This window comes from Halyomorpha halys, unplaced genomic scaffold, assembly GCF_000696795.3.
Source record: "Halyomorpha halys isolate HHAL.00 unplaced genomic scaffold, Hhal_1.1 Scaffold1047.1, whole genome shotgun sequence".
Classification (NCBI taxonomy): domain Eukaryota; kingdom Metazoa; phylum Arthropoda; class Insecta; order Hemiptera; family Pentatomidae; genus Halyomorpha; species Halyomorpha halys.
In genome coordinates this window covers 511,508-529,182 of record NW_027113517.1, presented here as the reverse complement: position 1 = coordinate 529,182, position 17,675 = coordinate 511,508, and the positions used below count along the sequence as shown (strand labels likewise).

General features: G+C 30.1%; 1 protein-coding gene across 2 annotated transcripts; it reads left to right on the top strand.

The window, feature by feature from the left end:
• The first annotated feature begins 135 nt into the window (after nt 1–135).
• LOC106688061 (major facilitator superfamily domain-containing protein 6-B) lies at nt 136–17,188 on the top strand. Of its 2 annotated transcripts, none has more exons than XM_014432341.3 (11): nt 136–260; nt 359–424; nt 6,462–6,829; nt 8,092–8,187; nt 9,715–9,976; nt 11,362–11,549; nt 11,630–11,766; nt 12,341–12,462; nt 12,585–12,827; nt 14,138–14,305; nt 16,056–17,188. In XM_014432341.3, the coding sequence occupies exons 2-11, from the start codon at nt 367–369 to the stop codon at nt 16,133–16,135; spliced, it is 1,722 nt and encodes a 573-aa protein (XP_014287827.1). In that variant the 5' UTR covers nt 136–260; nt 359–366; the 3' UTR covers nt 16,136–17,188. The 2 variants fall into 2 exon arrangements, with proteins under 2 accessions (XP_014287827.1, XP_066907063.1); XM_067050962.1 differs by having other exon boundaries at nt 359–427; nt 6,465–6,829.
• Nucleotides 17,189–17,675: the final 487 nt, after the last annotated feature.

Below are 17,675 nucleotides of genomic sequence, written 5' to 3'. Positions count from 1 at the left end.
TATTTTCCATTACACGGTTGACGTCATTTATTCTAGTATGTGTACTTTTTTTTTTTTGATAACAGTGTTTCTCTATTTTCATGCTCATTATTCTGTAATATTTGTAGAATTGTGTGTAGATTTGATTTGAACAAACGGAGATAAAATGATTTGTCTAAGATAAATTGTTACATTTCATTAGGCATTCACTATTAAGATTTCCTTTGAAGGAATAGTACATGAAGTTCATGTTTTTTCCTGCTTACTATTTATAATATCTGGTATGAATTTTTTTTATATATTTATATAATTAATAATATCCTTATAAAACATATTGCTCGTTATATTAGTACAAATATATTTATTTTTTTCGTTTTAGGTCTCAAAATGAAATTCAGTAAGAAATTATTTCCAATGAAAGCTCACTTTTTCATGGTTATGGCAGGTGGTTATTAATTCAATAATTCCAAACTATCTTACTTTAGATTTTTTAAGTTTATTATTTTAGATCTATCAATAATAATTTATCAGGAATACTCATTTAATAAAGTAGAACGAATTTTCAGTAATTAGTTTTGATATTGGTGATGGTGTTAAATTAAATACTGTTGGTGAAAAATATTATTGTTTGATCATATTTTGCTTAACAACTTTATTTGAGTCAAAATAAGTCGAGGTAAGTGCACAAATCTGGATTATTTGTCTAATCTTTCTACCATCTATGGTTGCTCTTACAACAAAACAAGTTTGAGATAAATCTTCATTTATACACTTCCCTTGACTTACTTGATATGATTTTGGATTATTATTATCGCTAATGAACCACTGTACTTAGAAAAAATAAATAACTCCCATAATTTGAGGGTTTACTTTTCAAGACACATAAAATGAAATAGAAAAAAATACATTCTGCCATCTGTTTTATGATCCTATTGTGCTGATTTTTTTATCCTGGGGTGATTCTTGGAACACAATATCACCATCCACCATTTATTTCAAAACAGCTGCTGTTTCTAAGTTTCCAGTCCATATCTAGGTCATTTTTAAAGACTAAGTTTTTTGGAATCATTATAGGAAAGCAGAAAAAAAAAAAAAGAATTTAATCTTAACAATTTAAAAAAAAATAATAATGTTACAAGTATCTATAGAAATAATAAATCAATATGTTTTTGCTCTATTCGCTGTGTTTTTTTTTTTTTTTTCTTTTTTATAGATTTTTTCCCTAATATTACAGAATAAATATTCTGAGAAATATGTCACAGTGTGAAAAGGAGATTTAAGAGATAAAAAAAATGAATAGGGTATTATAAATTAACGAGAGATTATTCAAAGTGTGAGCTCATGCATAAGTACTACATACTCCACTTCTCCATCTAATAATAATTAGTTAATTAAAACATTTTGAACTATATTTGAAAGTTAATATATGATTTTAGTATGGTCTGATAATCCAGTTGTAGATCATTTTATTCAATTAATTTATGAGGATAAAAAAGAATAGTTAAGTGTTGTACTTACATTACTTTTAAAATAATTTTACTAAATTATATATTAATCGAGAACAGTAATCAAACCCACGTGTCCAGTATATTTCTCATTTCACAACAAAAGCTCAAGGCTCTGTTTATTTTTGATAGTGCAGTAGTTCCCAAACTGGATGCCACAAGCCTTTGTTAGAGGTCCTGCAAGTGAGTCCAGGTTGCCATAGCAATAATATTTATTTCTTACTACAATTTTATATTTAAGAAGAATCTATTCATGTAAAATGGTATCACCCCCATCCCCTTGTCCCTGGTATGTTTACTGCTCTTGGCCATTTATGCTTAGGAATTAATTCATGATGTAGGAATGTTTGATGTATGTTTGATTACTCAGAAAATAGACAAGGGTGCTGTGATTTTTTTTTTAATCCTGAAAGAGGTGTTGATAATGTTTTATAGCTGGACAGGGTTGCCCTAATGTATTTAAGCCCGACAGGGATGCCGCGAAATTGTTTAGCTCTACAGAAATGTCTTAAATACATTTAAGCCCGACAGAAATGCCAGGAATGTTTTTTAGCTTGACAGAGTTGCAGCGAATGATGGTCTATACTCTTCTTTAAATGATGTTCTATTTGGATTTTTTAGTGTTGTTGATAATTTTAAAGATACGCAGCTCAGAAAGAAAAATTAATGTTTTTTAAAATCTTGAAACAGCCGCAAATTTTTAATTCCCCCACCTGCCTTGGCAGACTCATCAATTTTGACTAGTAATTCATAGTTTTAATTAAAGCATTAAAAAATCGGGATGAAATAACTGCCTTTTCTCCTCTTGGGATCTTGTACTATGTGGAGTTATCTGTTTCTTCCATATGAAAAAAATATATGCATAATAGCCCAATGCTTTCAAAAATTTCAGTGCAAATATGTGTTAAGTTACCTATTTTCTCGTGTGGTAGATATATGGCGATTCTAAACGCTTACACAGTGTATTATCAGTTTTTTGAAAGAAAAAAAAATGAGCTGCTCAATTTTATTAGTAAATTGGCTATGTTCTATCAGAAACATCCCTACGTTGGAAGTTTACTTGGAAAGATCAAGTAAGGCAGTGTAGGCCAATTAAATTTCGATAAAACTGGAAATTGATTCAACCTCTTCATTTGCAAATAAAAAGAGTTTTTGATGCACCATTTTTCTCCTTGAGCTTTGTGAAAGGCCTCAAAAACCTCGAAATTTGTGGCCTTTTTTTCAAAGGTTTTCATTGATAACTCCTTAAAGATGAATTTCGAGAGAAATATTACTAATTTATACATAACACCATAAAACTTATTAACAAATTACTAAGATATGACTTTAAAAGCCACCATTTTTGTTTTTAAAAAGCCGTCTTTTTGGGTTTTCAAGCCTTATATTCGTAAAATATATTACATGGAACAAATTATACATTTGGACATTGTAATGCGCATAATTTTTCAAACACAATTTTGTTTAGTGGTTTATTTTTCCAAGGTTTACTAAGTTATTTTCTGTTGTTTTTTCTTTTCGCTTCGGGAAATTTATTCACCTTCTTTAAACAATTTTTTTTTTATTCAGTCAATTTTAATTTTGTCTATTTCTACTAGAGTGGTTGAGAATGAAAACGTGAATTGCCATCTGACAGATCAGATTGAAATTCCAATATCGAAAGCTTTTATGGAAACAATTTTGGTCAAGTGAATTCTTCAAGTGAAACACTACTTTCACGTAGCACCCTACCTACGTCTCCTAGTTTTATTTAGATTGGTGGGCTCGTGTTGAAGTTATTGCTTTTTTGGAAGGGAGGGAGGGGATACTAAAGACAATGTAAGAAAATTATAACAAAAAAAAAAAATTTCTGTTGTTTTAAAAATTCATATTGTGGAGTTTTTTTTTTTGGAGGAGGGATAAGGAATATAAATTTTGTTTTTGCCTATAATACAACAGTTTAACAAAAGATAATGACGTCTTTTTACAATGGGAAAGATGGGTCGGTGTCAGCTTTTCCGGTTCGAATCGGATCTTTTTTCTCCTTTTCCTTTTATCTCCTTTAATTTTTTTTTAATATCTTGTATTTATTCATTGTTTATTATTACTAACAGTGAGAACTATTTTTTTTTTTTCAAATAAACAAAATTAAATTATTGGAAGATAGCCCGGGTGGCGATCAATAAAGGTACAACAAGAAGAAAAAACTATTTAATGTTAGCCAAATAACATTAAATAGTTTTTCTACTATTTTTTACCTTTATTGATCGCCACCCGGGCTATCTTTCTACAAATAAAATTAAAAGTACTTGAGATGAAGATTTTATGAAAATTCATCATTTAAGCCATTTTAGACTTCATCAATGAGGATGAGACCTAGCTGATATTAAATATCATTGTATTCTACAGTGGCATGAAAAGTTTAATCAAAATTATTTGGGCCGTTTTCGAGAAAATCGAAAAAATATGAAAAATCGATTCTATAAAATGGTACTTCCGGTCAGTCGATTCTATCACATGACACGGAGACACATCAAGTTCTTTGACAGTTTTCCTGCTTCCTTCAATCTAATCTTCCGAACAATCATCCCATCCCCCTTCCTGCGAGGTGGTAGGGCAGGAAAGGCTCCAAAAATCCGGTAAACATTACCCTTTCCCCTTCCCTACTATTTTTTCGACTTTAACTGTTTTTTATTATTTACTATTATCTTTCATCTATAACTATTAATTGTTTTATTTTTCTATTTCTCTGTTTAATCATCACGAGGAGGCCCCTCACCTCCAAATTTTAAAAAATCGAATCCACATAGAACTGACACGTTTGAACGCCAGGTAAGTATCTCACTGTACACCTTCAAGTACCAATGGTAGAAAAAGGTTGTAGCCAATCCGAATATGTAACCATACGCAATGCAACCTACTAATTTCATTTTTTTTTGTTTTAGAGGGACCGGAAAAAAAAATTGATTCTATAAAAACGTTGATATTACACCCCCAAAGCCGTTGCATATGTAATTTCTGTTTCGTGCGTCTTTTCGTTTTTGATCTAGACTGTTCACTCACACCCCGACCCGCGGACCATTTTTGCGAGACTAGGTTATAAATTTAACATGTTATAAGTGTAACACGATTAGAACCACAAAATGAGAAGGAAATCTTGGTCTCAAGGAGGATATTAAGAGAAATTAGATATTAAGAGATTATAATCATTCAACTGAAATAGCACCAAAATTGGAGACGGGTCCATAAATGAAATACTGGCTGCAGTATTAAAAATATATATTAACTTTGAGAATGTTGTCGATTCTTTAACTTTGTAATTTAATTTTTTATTCAGTCTAATTTCATTACTCGTATTCTAATAAAATGAAAGACATTAACTTTCAATTTTTTTCCCCTGAAAAGTAAACGAGAATAACAAACAAAATTTATTAAAAAATAAATTTCACTCCTTATATTACTGTTTTACTTGAATAGCGGCACATCTGACAAAAACAGTTTTTTATTTTATTTTGTGTTTGAGGTATTCTGTAGATTAAACACTAGACTGAAGTTTGTATTCACGTTTATATCCTAGACTTTATATTCAGCAAAAATATTATTTTCTCCCCTTAGGAATGTAAAGAAAGGTCCTTTTGCCCTTAGAGGCTATGCGAAATTATTTTCTAGGCATTTTTATCGTGGGAGTATTTGGATATATTAGGTCTGTGGCATACAGGTAATACATTGCAATTTTCACAAATACCAGATCCGCCATTATAAACGGGTAATTAGATTATTTAACAGCGCCTAATTGCCAAGAAAAAGTTCTTTGTGGATTTTGGTATGGGTCAGGTTGGTCCAGAGTGATTACTCCGAAAAGTGAACCAGATTAGTTTTCAGAGTTGACCACATTGTTATACTATCAATAATTATTTCTTAATTATTGATAAGTTCACAAGTTTGCCAATACTGAAGCGTAACATTGGTTCATGTACAAGTATATGTGAAAAAAGAACCACTTATTCATAAATTTATCTCTTGTATGCTGTATCCTTTTTCTACTGCGTATCTTTTTTTTTTTTTTTTCCTGACCTAGAAAAAAAAGAAAGAAACAAATTAAGTATATACAAGAAAGACATGAATGTATGTATGCAGGCAAATAATACATCTTGGTTTGCCAGTGTGGCATTATAAGATAAGCTGCCGGGTCCGCTGAAGGCGGTGTCATCGAGTCTGCATGAGTCTCCCCTGAGCGTACTAGGAATAGGGAGGGGCTATTCCGGCTGGCGGTGTTCTCTACTGTGTTCCTACAGATTGCCTTAAAACTATCAGGGTTGTCCCAAAGTAACCACAGTGTATGTTAAAATCTCTAGAATAAGTTAAATAAAAAAAAAATTCTTTTTGTCAAATGTTCAAAAATCACTATCAAAGCAAAGCCGGCGTTTTTCGTCTTACATGTTTCATGCCGTTTTCAATTTAAGGTGCTTTTTAAATATTGCTCGATTTAACTATCTTAAAGTCTCCTCTTCCGGTTTTAAACTATTATTTCAAAACTGATATAGGACCCTCGTTCCCCGGGGTCTTAGCGGGGCGTGTCCGGCAGGGAAGGATTGCCTTTTTTAGTGTTATGATCTCCTCTTGTGAGATTGTGACATATCCTACATCGACCAACCTACTCGCTATAATTGTCTGTTTGAAAAGTCTATGATATTATAATATGATAAACAAATTCTATAGTAACGAACTTTGAGAGTTGTCCATTACAGCATTATTTTCTTATATCTCAATTAACCCTTTAGCAGTAGAATTTAATTATATTTTTACTTGTAAAATGGACACCATACTAATTTTGACATCACATCCATACAAGTGCGCTTCTTAACACTGGTTAATCAACATTTAACATATTATCTCTCATGACTAGATTTTTATTTATCTTTTAATTAATTCTAAATTAATTATTTTTGGAACAATTTTCAAGATTTATTTTAGATTCTCTAATTTCTTTTTTTGTTACAGGAGATGCTCCTATCTTTCCTTTCTTACCTCTAATATTAAAAGGACTAGGATTTTCATCCATATCAGTAGGATGGATTTTTACTGCATACCCATTGACAGTAATCTTTGCAAAACCCCTAAGTGGTACAATTGCAGACAAATATAGATGTCATACAGTTTTTATGATTTTTATATTATTTGTTCATCTCATTACTGGTTTCATAATTCAGTGGACTCCAAGTATTCCTTTTGAGACTAAAGCAGAACTACTTTGTGATAGAAATCTTAGTTTGAGGATTTGTTCTGGAAAACTGAATGAGCCAATAGCTGGAAATGTTAAATACATAGATAAGATCGGAACATCTCTTAATAATACCATTACTTGTAAGGTAATTATAAAAAAAAAATTCTTGCTAAAACTTTGACAAAAAATGATCGAGTTCTGTTCCCTCTAGATGTCAGAACATCACTTTTCCAAGGTTGTATAAAATCCTAAAACATATAAAAAACTGATTGACATGTTCATATTTTGTTTTTAAATTTATTATTAAAAAAAAATAGCTTTTCATGGTATAATAATGATCATAAAATAAAAATACAAAAATATTTTGAGTTTTTTAAAGGGGTGCTTGAAATTGTTTCTTGATTTAGTCATTTTGAAGTTTAGGAATGTCTGATAATAAAACATATAATACTTCATAATTTTTTTACCTTCATTTTGATATGTTACTTATTAAAAAATATGTTACTTATTTTGCATTTAGTACATTTTGATGTTACTTACTACATTTACTAAAAAATTTTTGTAATTGTAATTAACTGGGCGAACTAATAATCATTATTGCGTGCTACAACTACAAGTACAGTAGTTACTATTAATTTTAATTTAACTTCTGGAATTGTAATAGTGATTGCAATTACTTTTTGCCGAACACTGTTCTCTAGTCATGTTACAACCAATTACCCGTTTATTTTCTATAGTTTAGTGGTTTGGTATCTGTAGCTAAGTCAAAATCATTAATTTTTTTGGACAATATTTCTATTTTTTGAATCATATTTAAGAGCTTGTAATATTTTACCAAATGTTAATATAAACTGTGAGTATTTGATTTAATCAACTCATACGTGAACTAATAAAAAAAAAAAAAATCAACTGAACTAATTTGTTATATAACTTGTGCTAATTTTTCATGAGCACCCATACATTTTGCATTTTCTTATTTTTATTGATATATTATTTAATATTGTCACTATATTTTCATTTCTAACATGGCTTTTGACCATAGTAGATATATGTTATTAGTATACATAATTTATAAGCACAACCTTGGTGATGATATATTTTTTAAAAACTGTACCATATTAGTACTAAAGATTAAAGGGGAAATAAAAGATTAGTATTTTTGGCTAAAATTCTCTATAGAACTCTAAAATAAACAATAACCGTGCTGTTTGATACCATTGTGTCATTTGTTAAAATTGTAATGTAAATGAGAATGAAGATGTATTAGCATTAAAATAAAATTTCAATTATTAAAAAAAATTACTATAAAAGTCTACAATCTGAAGAGTTAATACTTATTACTGTAATGAACTTGACTAATTTTCTGACTTGTTACTCAATTTACTTTATCAGACTTGTTGTATTCAGGTTGATAATGAGAAATGGAAGAAGTATACTGGAAGGAATAATCAGTTTGAAGATGAAGAGACATTTATTAGATTGGGACCAAAATACTATTCAGTGGTATGTGTATTGCAACATAATTAAAAAAAAAAATACTCATAATTTGTGTTTAACAATGAAAATAAATTCATAAATGTTCAAATTTGATGGACTGAGCACTTAATAATTTTTGACTGAGCAGTTTATACATTAATTGTATTGTGATGCTATTCTTGATCAATCAGTTACCACTTGTTTAGTATATTATTATTACTAACATCTTATTCAATCCTCTTTGAACCACTTATACTGTGTGAGGAGGAAGTCTATGGAGCCCTGTCTAACTATGTGAGTCTTCTACTTATTGCTTCTTTTATTCTGATGAAGTCCTCTTTTTTTCAAATCTTTCTTTACTTTGTCTTCCCATTTAGTTCTAGATTGACCTTTTCCTCACTTCTCTACTTTACAAAAAGTTTCAGAAGCTGCTCTGCTGAGTTCCACTCATAAGAGGTGTCCAACACATGACAGCCTCCTCTATCACATCACTGGCTGATTAAGTGGTGATTTGGCCCCAATATATTTTTGTTTTCCTCTCAATCTGTCTGAAAAATCTCATTTCTGATGCTTGGATTCTTAATTGATCCTAATTTGAAAAGATCTATGATTCTGAATAGACATTTTGACTTAAATACAGCACTTTTGTATCTTTTTTTCCTACCGATCAGCTGTTTAGGAAATATCTTTTAATTCCTTCAAAGAATCATTTAATTGGCCACCTCCATATAAATGTAATCATTTTTTTTTTACTTGCACAGGTATTTGAAATTTTCCATTTGTAATAAAATTTTGTCTTTGAATCTAATGACACACGTAATTCTCTTTGGCATCTTTGACCACTGTAGCATGGCTTCTGACCATATTGATCTTCAGTAATTCTTTTTTTTAACCTGCTGACATTTTACTGAAGATTCATGTCATCTTCTGAAAAAATAATTTGATTGGCAAATGTAAGTGGTGAGAGGCTCAATGGTCTCAGATTGGCATGTCCCAGGTAGAACTTTCTCCTTTGCCTCCAAACAGTTGAATCCATTAGCAAAATGAACAATAGTGGATTCAGATGGATTCCTATCATGCTATTTCAATCTATTGAAAAGTACAATTGACCTTGACTATTTAGGAACAGAGCATTCCTTAATGCCTCTTTCTTTTTCTCTAACGTTTTCAAAAATCTGTCTCATTGTAAAAATGAGATCCTGGGTTAGAGAATATTTCCTTCTTTGTCTTTGATAAACTTGAAGGTTATTTCCCTTACTTTCTATAATCCTTTGAGTACTCATTAAAATAACTTTTGATTTTTGGTGAAAATAAGGTTATAATTTTTGTCTAGGTAATCTTCTTGGCTTTTTTATCCTTGCTCTTAGCCTCAACCCTTTACCCCCTATATCACTTAAAGTTCTTTGGTGTTTTATGTTTGAGGGTTTCTTTCCAAATATTCTTCTTTTATCCAATTATTTTTAATTATGATTAAATATTATTAATGACACATAACAAATATAGAAAAAGCTCAATTCTCTTTCTAAGGCATTGAAAAATTGTTTTGGGTTCTAGAACTCCTGTTTAGTGACAGAAATATCACATCTTTTTGATACCTCAACTTACAGTGCAGAATGTAAAAATGAGACCTCTATTCTAACGGATATTCAATGTGAAAATGCAGATATAATGGAGATAATAAAACAAAAATCTGTCAATGATGAAGCAGAAATGGGAACTACTGCGTTTTGGATCGCATTTGCACTTGTCATTTCTTATAGGGTCTCTGGAAGTGTAATGCAGAGTTTTAGTGATGCATTTTGTTTTAATCTTTTAGGTAATTTATAATATTATATTAGTGATATTATCTAATAATAGTTAAGTTAATTAATAATTCAGTTAGAATTTTGACTGATAATATTTATCATATAAGGAGAAGATGGTCAGGAGTGTAGGCAGTGGAGTAAAAATAAGAAAAACTGATAGGAAAATAAATAAATTAAAAATATAAATATTAATAACAATAAAGAATCACATGGAAGATTTTACCATCAATTTCAAGAACCTCAGATTGATAGTGAGCTTACAGTTGACTGGTTAAGGAAACGACAAATCTTCAGCGAGATTGTAGGGTTAAATATAGCTATTCAGGACCAAGTTATTGCAACAGGAGCATGTAGGAGGCATATTCTGATTGATAACATGGTTAAAGCTGATGAAGTTCATCAACTTTGACATTAATTCTTCTCGGAAATTTTATGTACCAAATTGACTGCCAATATCAGAATCACTACAGATAAGGATGATAGATTGTCGAAAATCAAGACTAACATCATGTTTGAGGAGCCCAATGAATGGGAATACATTTTGGAAGATGGCGTTCTGTTCAAAGGCCAAAGGATCGCCATTCCATCAGGGCTCTGACAACTTGTGCTAGGTGAGCTTTATAAAAAGCACATATGCATAACCAAAATGAAGCAACTAATCAGGAGCTATTGTTTCAGGAAATGAATAGATAGAGACATCAAGAAAATTGTGAAATCCTGCCGAGCATGTGCCTTTTCATTGGGAGCTTCCTAGAGAGAATTGGAAATGTATCGACATTGATTAAGCTGGTCCATTTCATTTTATTTGTTTCTTGTGATTGATACTAAACCACTTAATTAATGCTAAGTATATAATAATAAGGAAGCTAATGAATCAATAACCAAACAAAAAGAAAAGCAGCAAGAAATACAGTCGCCTGCCATCATTATTGGTTCAATGCAATCTCCTGAGCGGTTCACTGCAATACAATCTTGTGAGAAACCTTTCGCTGGTCAAGAAACCCCTTCTTGAACTTTCAATGTTTCTGCAGAACAAAGATCACGTTGGTTGCAAAATCATCTTAAATGTTATAACCTGAGTCCATGAAAGTGTTAGTATTATATACTATTTAAGCCCTAACTGTAATTTGTTTAAAACAAAAATTATATTGAAAATAAGAATAGAAAAATATGTAAAATTTTCAAATAAGTGTGGAAAATTAATTTAAAAAAAAAAAGGATTTTTCGAAAAGATAAGATAAGCTAGAAGTGTATGAAGCAAATCTAGAGGTAATACAAACTAATGTGTAATTTAGAATGATAATTTAAATTTTATAATGACAGAATAATTATTTTGAAATTTTGTGGATATCTGTTCAATTACTAATGTAATGTATACTTAAATGATTGACTATAGGTGATAAACCACAAAACTATGGTGCACAGAGGATGTGGGGAGCAGCTAGTTGGGGTATTTTTGCTTTCATCAATGGAATAGTCGTCGATAAATTTAGTGAAGGGATGCCGAACAAGAATTTCCTCCCATCTTATTACATGCTTCTAGTACTACTATTATTGGATGTACTAGTTTTCTTAAAAATCAAAGTAATTATTCAAATTGTACTTTATAATTTAATCTAAACAGTGAATGCCCATTTATAATGTCTATATATATTTCTTTAAAGGTGAAATTTACCAAACAATCCCAAAACCTGATGGGTGATATGAAAACGTTATTCACAGATCTCCGCATCTGCCTGTTTATGTTTTGGTGTTTCCTTGGTGGAGTTTATTGTGCAATAATTTGGAATTTTTTGTTTTGGTAAGCTAACTTTTTTAAAAAGAATATTTCTCATTGCTTAAAATGAAACAAGTTTCTTGAATGAAAAATAGTTAAGAAATTTAGATTTCTTTTCTGATTAAATCTTTTTGAACTTTCTTCAATTTAAAAAAGAATGATTGTATTATGTCATATATTTTTCACAACTAAATATTGTTCAGCCAAAAACTGTTCAGAATTTTTTTCCCCTCTAATTTTGTTGATCTATAAATTTAATTCTATTCTATTGTCATAAAATTGTTTGGGAAAAGCATCCAAAGATAGTCACACATATTTCAAGGAAATTTCCAAGCTTCATTGAAATTAATTTGAGAACTCTTCCTTTTCTAATCTTCTATTTACCATATTAGAACCTACAAATTTACATTTTTTACTTTCTCTCAATAAATAGAATATAGAACATGATGAAAATTATCTGTTACTTGTTAAAACAGTTTGAATCATGGTAACTTTTTAAGTTATCAACTTTTAAAAATAAATCAGTGTGCTATTGAGGTAAATGAAAATACTCGTAGTCAAGTCAAACATTATTTTATTATTAAAATGTGTTTCTCAGGTTTATTGAAGACTTGGCCTTAAGTAGTCCTGGATTTGACCAATCACGACTAAGCACTCTGGAAGGACTGATGCTAACTGTACAGTGTTACTTAGGGGAAATACCATTCTTTTTTACTTCAGGTATTTTTTATATTGATTCCTCCTCCCTGTAAAATAAGTAAAGAAAACTTGAAATCGTTAAATGATAAGCAATATCTTATGAAAAACTGTATACTGTGTTTATGAATGTATTTTTTTTTTAGGTTGGATTTTAAAAAAAGTTGGCCCCCCGAAATCAATGGTGATTGTACTTTTTGCTATCGCAATAAGATTTCTCTTATACTCCTCACTCACTGACCCATGGTGGGTCCTTCCAATTGAAGTTCTAAATGGTGTAACATTTGGTCTCTTTTATGCAGTTATGGTTACCTATGCTAGTTCAATCGCACCACCTGGTACAGAAGCTACGGTACAAAATATAGTTGGCTCTTTGTTTGAAGGAGGAGGTAATTTGACTAAGATTTTACTTTTTTTGTTTTAATTTAAAAATAAGATAGGCACATTTCTATGGAGAATTGCTGATACTTGCATTTTTCGTAAAAATTAATTCCTTTCTCACTGGATATAAGGTTCAATGAGGATCTGTCATTGCTCCAGTTCAAAATTACAATGTTCCATTATCAATTCAGTCCATTAAAAATAGGATGGCCTGTCATTAAAAGACAGCTTTAAGAATGCTGAATTTACTTATGATACTTGGTAACATGAACTTGTCTGACCACTAATAATGTATGGATTAAAGACTTAGACAACAAAAGGTAATCGTAATGAGCCTCTAAATTGAGGAGGGTTGATGGGAGCACTGAAGGTGCAAATAAATCCTTAGAATCAGGAACTAAATAACTGCCATGCAACATCAAAACAGTTTTAGGAAACCAAGTCTCAGTAGTGTGTTGCTTAGCTGCACAGAGTAAAAATTAGTTAATTGGAAACTGGTTACATTAGGGGGAAATACAAGTCATGTTCATATAAAATATTTCACTTAATGAAAAAGTGCAATTCATCATCTTATAAAAGTATTGTGGTGCGCATATCTTACTACTTTCACTTGTCAAGCCACTTCGATTTGAAATGAATCCTTGATTGTTTCATAACAATTTCTTTATTATTCACACTATCAATACTTTACCTTACTATATTTCCATTTATAGGGAAGTGAAAACTGACTATTGTTTTAACAACCATGAAGCTATAAAAAAATAGAATAATAAATTCAGTTTGTTTATGGGTTTTCCATCACTCTCAATTATCTTATATGGACATGTTAGATAGATATTTGTAATTCTAAAATGTATAGTTTCCAAAAGTATATCATATATTACTAGTTAGAAAAGATTCAGCTTAACAACTTTCTCTCTATAAACTGCTTAAACATTCCAAAACCAATGTTTTACATATCGTTTTTCGAACAAAAGTACCAATAGCTTTGCGAACTTTTTTATTGTGGTAGTTTGAAGTGAGTAGATCACGTGCCATTTGATGGTGACCAGATCCTAACTAAAATTCAAGACACTCCTTATATAACCTCAGGGAACACTGATTTCAATGCTTTGAGTGGAAAATGTCATAGGATCTAGGAGTTAATGATTGGATGGAAGTCTCAAAAACCAGGGGCTTCTGGTGATTACTGTTGTATACAGTAATTGCTGAGCAATAGATTGAAAAACATTAATAATAATTCATTAACATATGATATGATGAACTTCATTAACATATAATATTTTATTCATTAGTACTGCCCATTATTTGTTTTTAGGTATCTCCACTGGTAGCTTACTTGGTGGATACATGTTCAAAAGAGTTGGAAGTTCTAAAACCCTTTTAATACTGGGTATTAGTGCACTAGGGTTCACTCTCATTTATTTGTTTCTACAGTCTAAGTTGGAAACGACCACAGAAAAAAAAGGTGCTATAGTAATTAAAGGTAATAAAGCTTTTTGTCTTTTTCTCATTCATTAAAATTTTTGCGCAATAGAGATAATTTTATCTTACTCCCATCCATAGCATTAAAATGAAAGTTTATGTATAAGTAACTAAAGTTATTATGAGTATTAAGTTTTACCAATTAAGTCTTCATACATACTTACGCAGCCTACTGCTAGCCTAGTGCCTACACTTTCTTATGGATTTGTAATATTTTTATAATTGAATTTTAGATATAACTTTTAAATGAATATGAGATGGTCGGGAGTGCGGTCAGCAAAAAATACACAAATAAATGAAACTTATTTTTTTTATCGACGTTTCAACCCAAATCATAAAAATTACAGCCCACATGAAGGCCTGAAAAAGATAAACAGATAACAACCTGAATTCAGAGACAAAAGATAAAATATAATATTGTAGAGGTAAAAAAAAAAAAATCCAAAAAGCCAGTGTTGAAGTAAATATAGAAATAAACATACTAAAAGGCACTTTTAAAAATGTTTATTTCTATATTTACTTCAACACTGGCTTTTTAAATTTTTTTTTGTTATCATATAGTTTGTACAATTCTCACCTTTACAATATATTTTGTCTTCTATTAGTATCAATTTACTACTATCTACTTAATTTATTGTTAAGCATTTTTCCAAGCTTGATTGTTATTTTCTTGTATTTTTTTCTGTTTCTGAATTAAGGATGTTATCTCGTTTTGTCTTTTTCAACCCTGAAATTCAGATTAAAATGTCAGTACAAATAAATGTTTCATTTGTTGGTGTATTTTTTACTGGCCGCACCCCCGGGCCATCTTCTCATATTTATCTATAGCCAACTATTTACAGCATATTTTGAATGAATAATCTGAATTCTTGAGACTGTCTACTTGATATGGTACTTAACATTTATAATTTATTTTTAAATTGCAAGCTGGACCATAAATATCAAATATGATGAGATCGGAATAGATATCTAGAAATAGATACAAATTTCCCCAAGTCAAAGTATTTTAAAATTAAGATTTTATTGTTTTTTTATTTTCAAAAACACGTCCCAATAGAAGACTGGTCTAGACAGGGTCTTATATAAATTTCATCCATTACTTTCACTTCACCAAATGCAAAAGTATTTTTAGTGACAGGCATACCTACTTCAAACACCACTCTTCTCAAGCTATAAATCAAATTGTATATAAAGAACAAAATAAAATAATAAAATCTATTGTTAAACCTTGAAATACAATTAAATATTTTATAAAATTAAATTATATAGCTAATAAATCAATCTGTACCACTACAACCTATGAAAAGTCAAGAGTACGGTAGTTTTTTAGGAAGTACTGTTACTAGACCAATGGTTGTGCATGGTGGTGATTTGGTTAGAATCATGCTCGGATGTCAGATTTTTACCCAATTAAGAATACAGCCACTTTATTAGGCTGGGTGCTGGGTAGACCCTGGAAGGCTACCAAACCTATTTGGTTGACTTACAGCTAAAGTAACAACAAATGATAGTCTGTCATAGCCGGATTCTGACCCGGATCCTTGGAGTTAGTAACACAATGCCTAACCACTGAGCCACACCATTACCCTTAAATTATATATTTAAAAAATATTTTTTTTTTTAACTTTGAGATACAGGTAATGGTAACACAGTAGATTGCTACTTGCCATTAGGTAAGGAAGCTATACTGAACAATATACTTGACAGACTTTTATGATTGCTTTTTGTATAATAATTTTTTTTTGTTTTAGAAATTCCAGAAGAAAAGAACAAAGAAGGCAATAGTGAAGAACTAGATAAATTGACAGAACCACCAAGAAATGATGCATAGCATAATTTTTAACAGATAATTTAAAAATAATATCCAAAGCCAGACATTAGTTAAATCTTCTAAAAAAAGAACAAGAATTTCGGCTAAATATTTTATTGGGCTTATAACTTCCGATTGTGATTTAGATTACAAGTTTATGTTCTGGATTGACATACTGCATAAAGAGTTGAAGTACAGTAAACACCCGTTAGTGTTGATACATTGCTCAAGTAAAAAACTTCTTGAACCAATTTAAATTATTTATTTAATATATTCTAAAGCTAAAACATAAGTGTCCTATTATTTATTTAACTTATTGTAATGATGAATAAACTAAATGGAAACCACTAAATAATACCTAGAATTTCTTTAAAAATATTTATAAAAATTACTCTTACCTCGGCTTAAGTTCAACTTCAGATCTTTCTTATAGAGTACTAATTTTTTAATGCATTGGCCCAAACACATCAGTACAATTCATGAAATTTATGCTAAATGCCAAATGTATTAAACAGCTAATTTTAAGTGAAATATCCCTCTATGCTAATCTCCTAAATGTCCTGAAGTAAGGTAATCCAAGTTCATTAAAAAAACAAACTAAAAGTAGTAAATACTTAAGCTGAAAACCTTGTAATTTCCTTCTTCATAAGTTTTATATTGTTTACAAAATTAGCACAACCTAAATTGTGCTCAAGTCATGTGTAGTGTAGGCAGAATTATTTTTTTAAATTTTGTAGGCTGGTTAATATGACTTAATTAGTCTTACTGTAGTTTTGTTCATCTTAGGCAACAAGAAACACAGTAACTACTTTTGTTGTCACTTATATCTTTATTTAGTTGCTTACTTGTGCTATGGTTTTAGGACTTTGTCTCACCTTTTTCAAAGTTATTTTTATTGGTATTTTTTGTATTTCTTCTGGAAAAGCCCAAAACAGAAGAGTTTTCTGTATAGTATTTTCAAATTTAGGTCCCAATCTCATATAACGAATCTTAAACTAAGAGAAAGAAAATATCAAAGATGTTGATTGTGAAGATAAATAAAACCAAAAATAAATCTAAGGATTTTAAATTATACTATTTATGGTTATTTTTTTAAAAAGAAAAACAAAGGGAATAAAAACTATTTTTTGATTTTGTACATCTTGGCTGTATATTAATTGATTTTGTCCAGGATGGATAAAATCAAATCCACTTAAGCTATTGGCCATTTTTATTACACAAATTTTCTTCTTAACTTTAAAAAACTTGGCATATGTTGCCTGAACCACTCAAATTGGTTCTTTATTAAGCAATAACTGCTATTCAGATTTCCAAATATTATTCTACCAATACTTAAGATCAACTATTCATTCTCGATTATTGTGAAAACTTCAAGAGTATCCGAAAAGTTTTCTACTTAGGTAGGTCAAGATTATGTTGAGATTCTGCTACAAAATGAAACTCAACCCTTATAGGCTAGAATCAAACTGGCATCTATTTTGGGCTCAAGAGTAATGAAGAGCTGCTATAATACACAACATGGCTTGACTGAGGAAATAAAATTAAAAGGATGGTAATGAAA

What these genes read in the sequence shown, in the direction of transcription:
- LOC106688061 (XM_014432341.3), top strand. Translation starts at nt 367, where the DNA reads ATGAAATTCAGTAAGAAATTATTTCCAATGAAAGCTCACTTTTTCATG. An exon ending in ATAATACCATTACTTGTAAG is followed by an intron (nt 6,830 to 8,091) that starts GTAATTATAAAA and finishes TGTTGTATTCAG; the next exon opens with GTTGATAATGAGAAATGGAA. An exon ending in GACCAAAATACTATTCAGTG is followed by an intron (nt 8,188 to 9,714) that starts GTATGTGTATTG and finishes TTTGGGTTCTAG; the next exon opens with AACTCCTGTTTAGTGACAGA.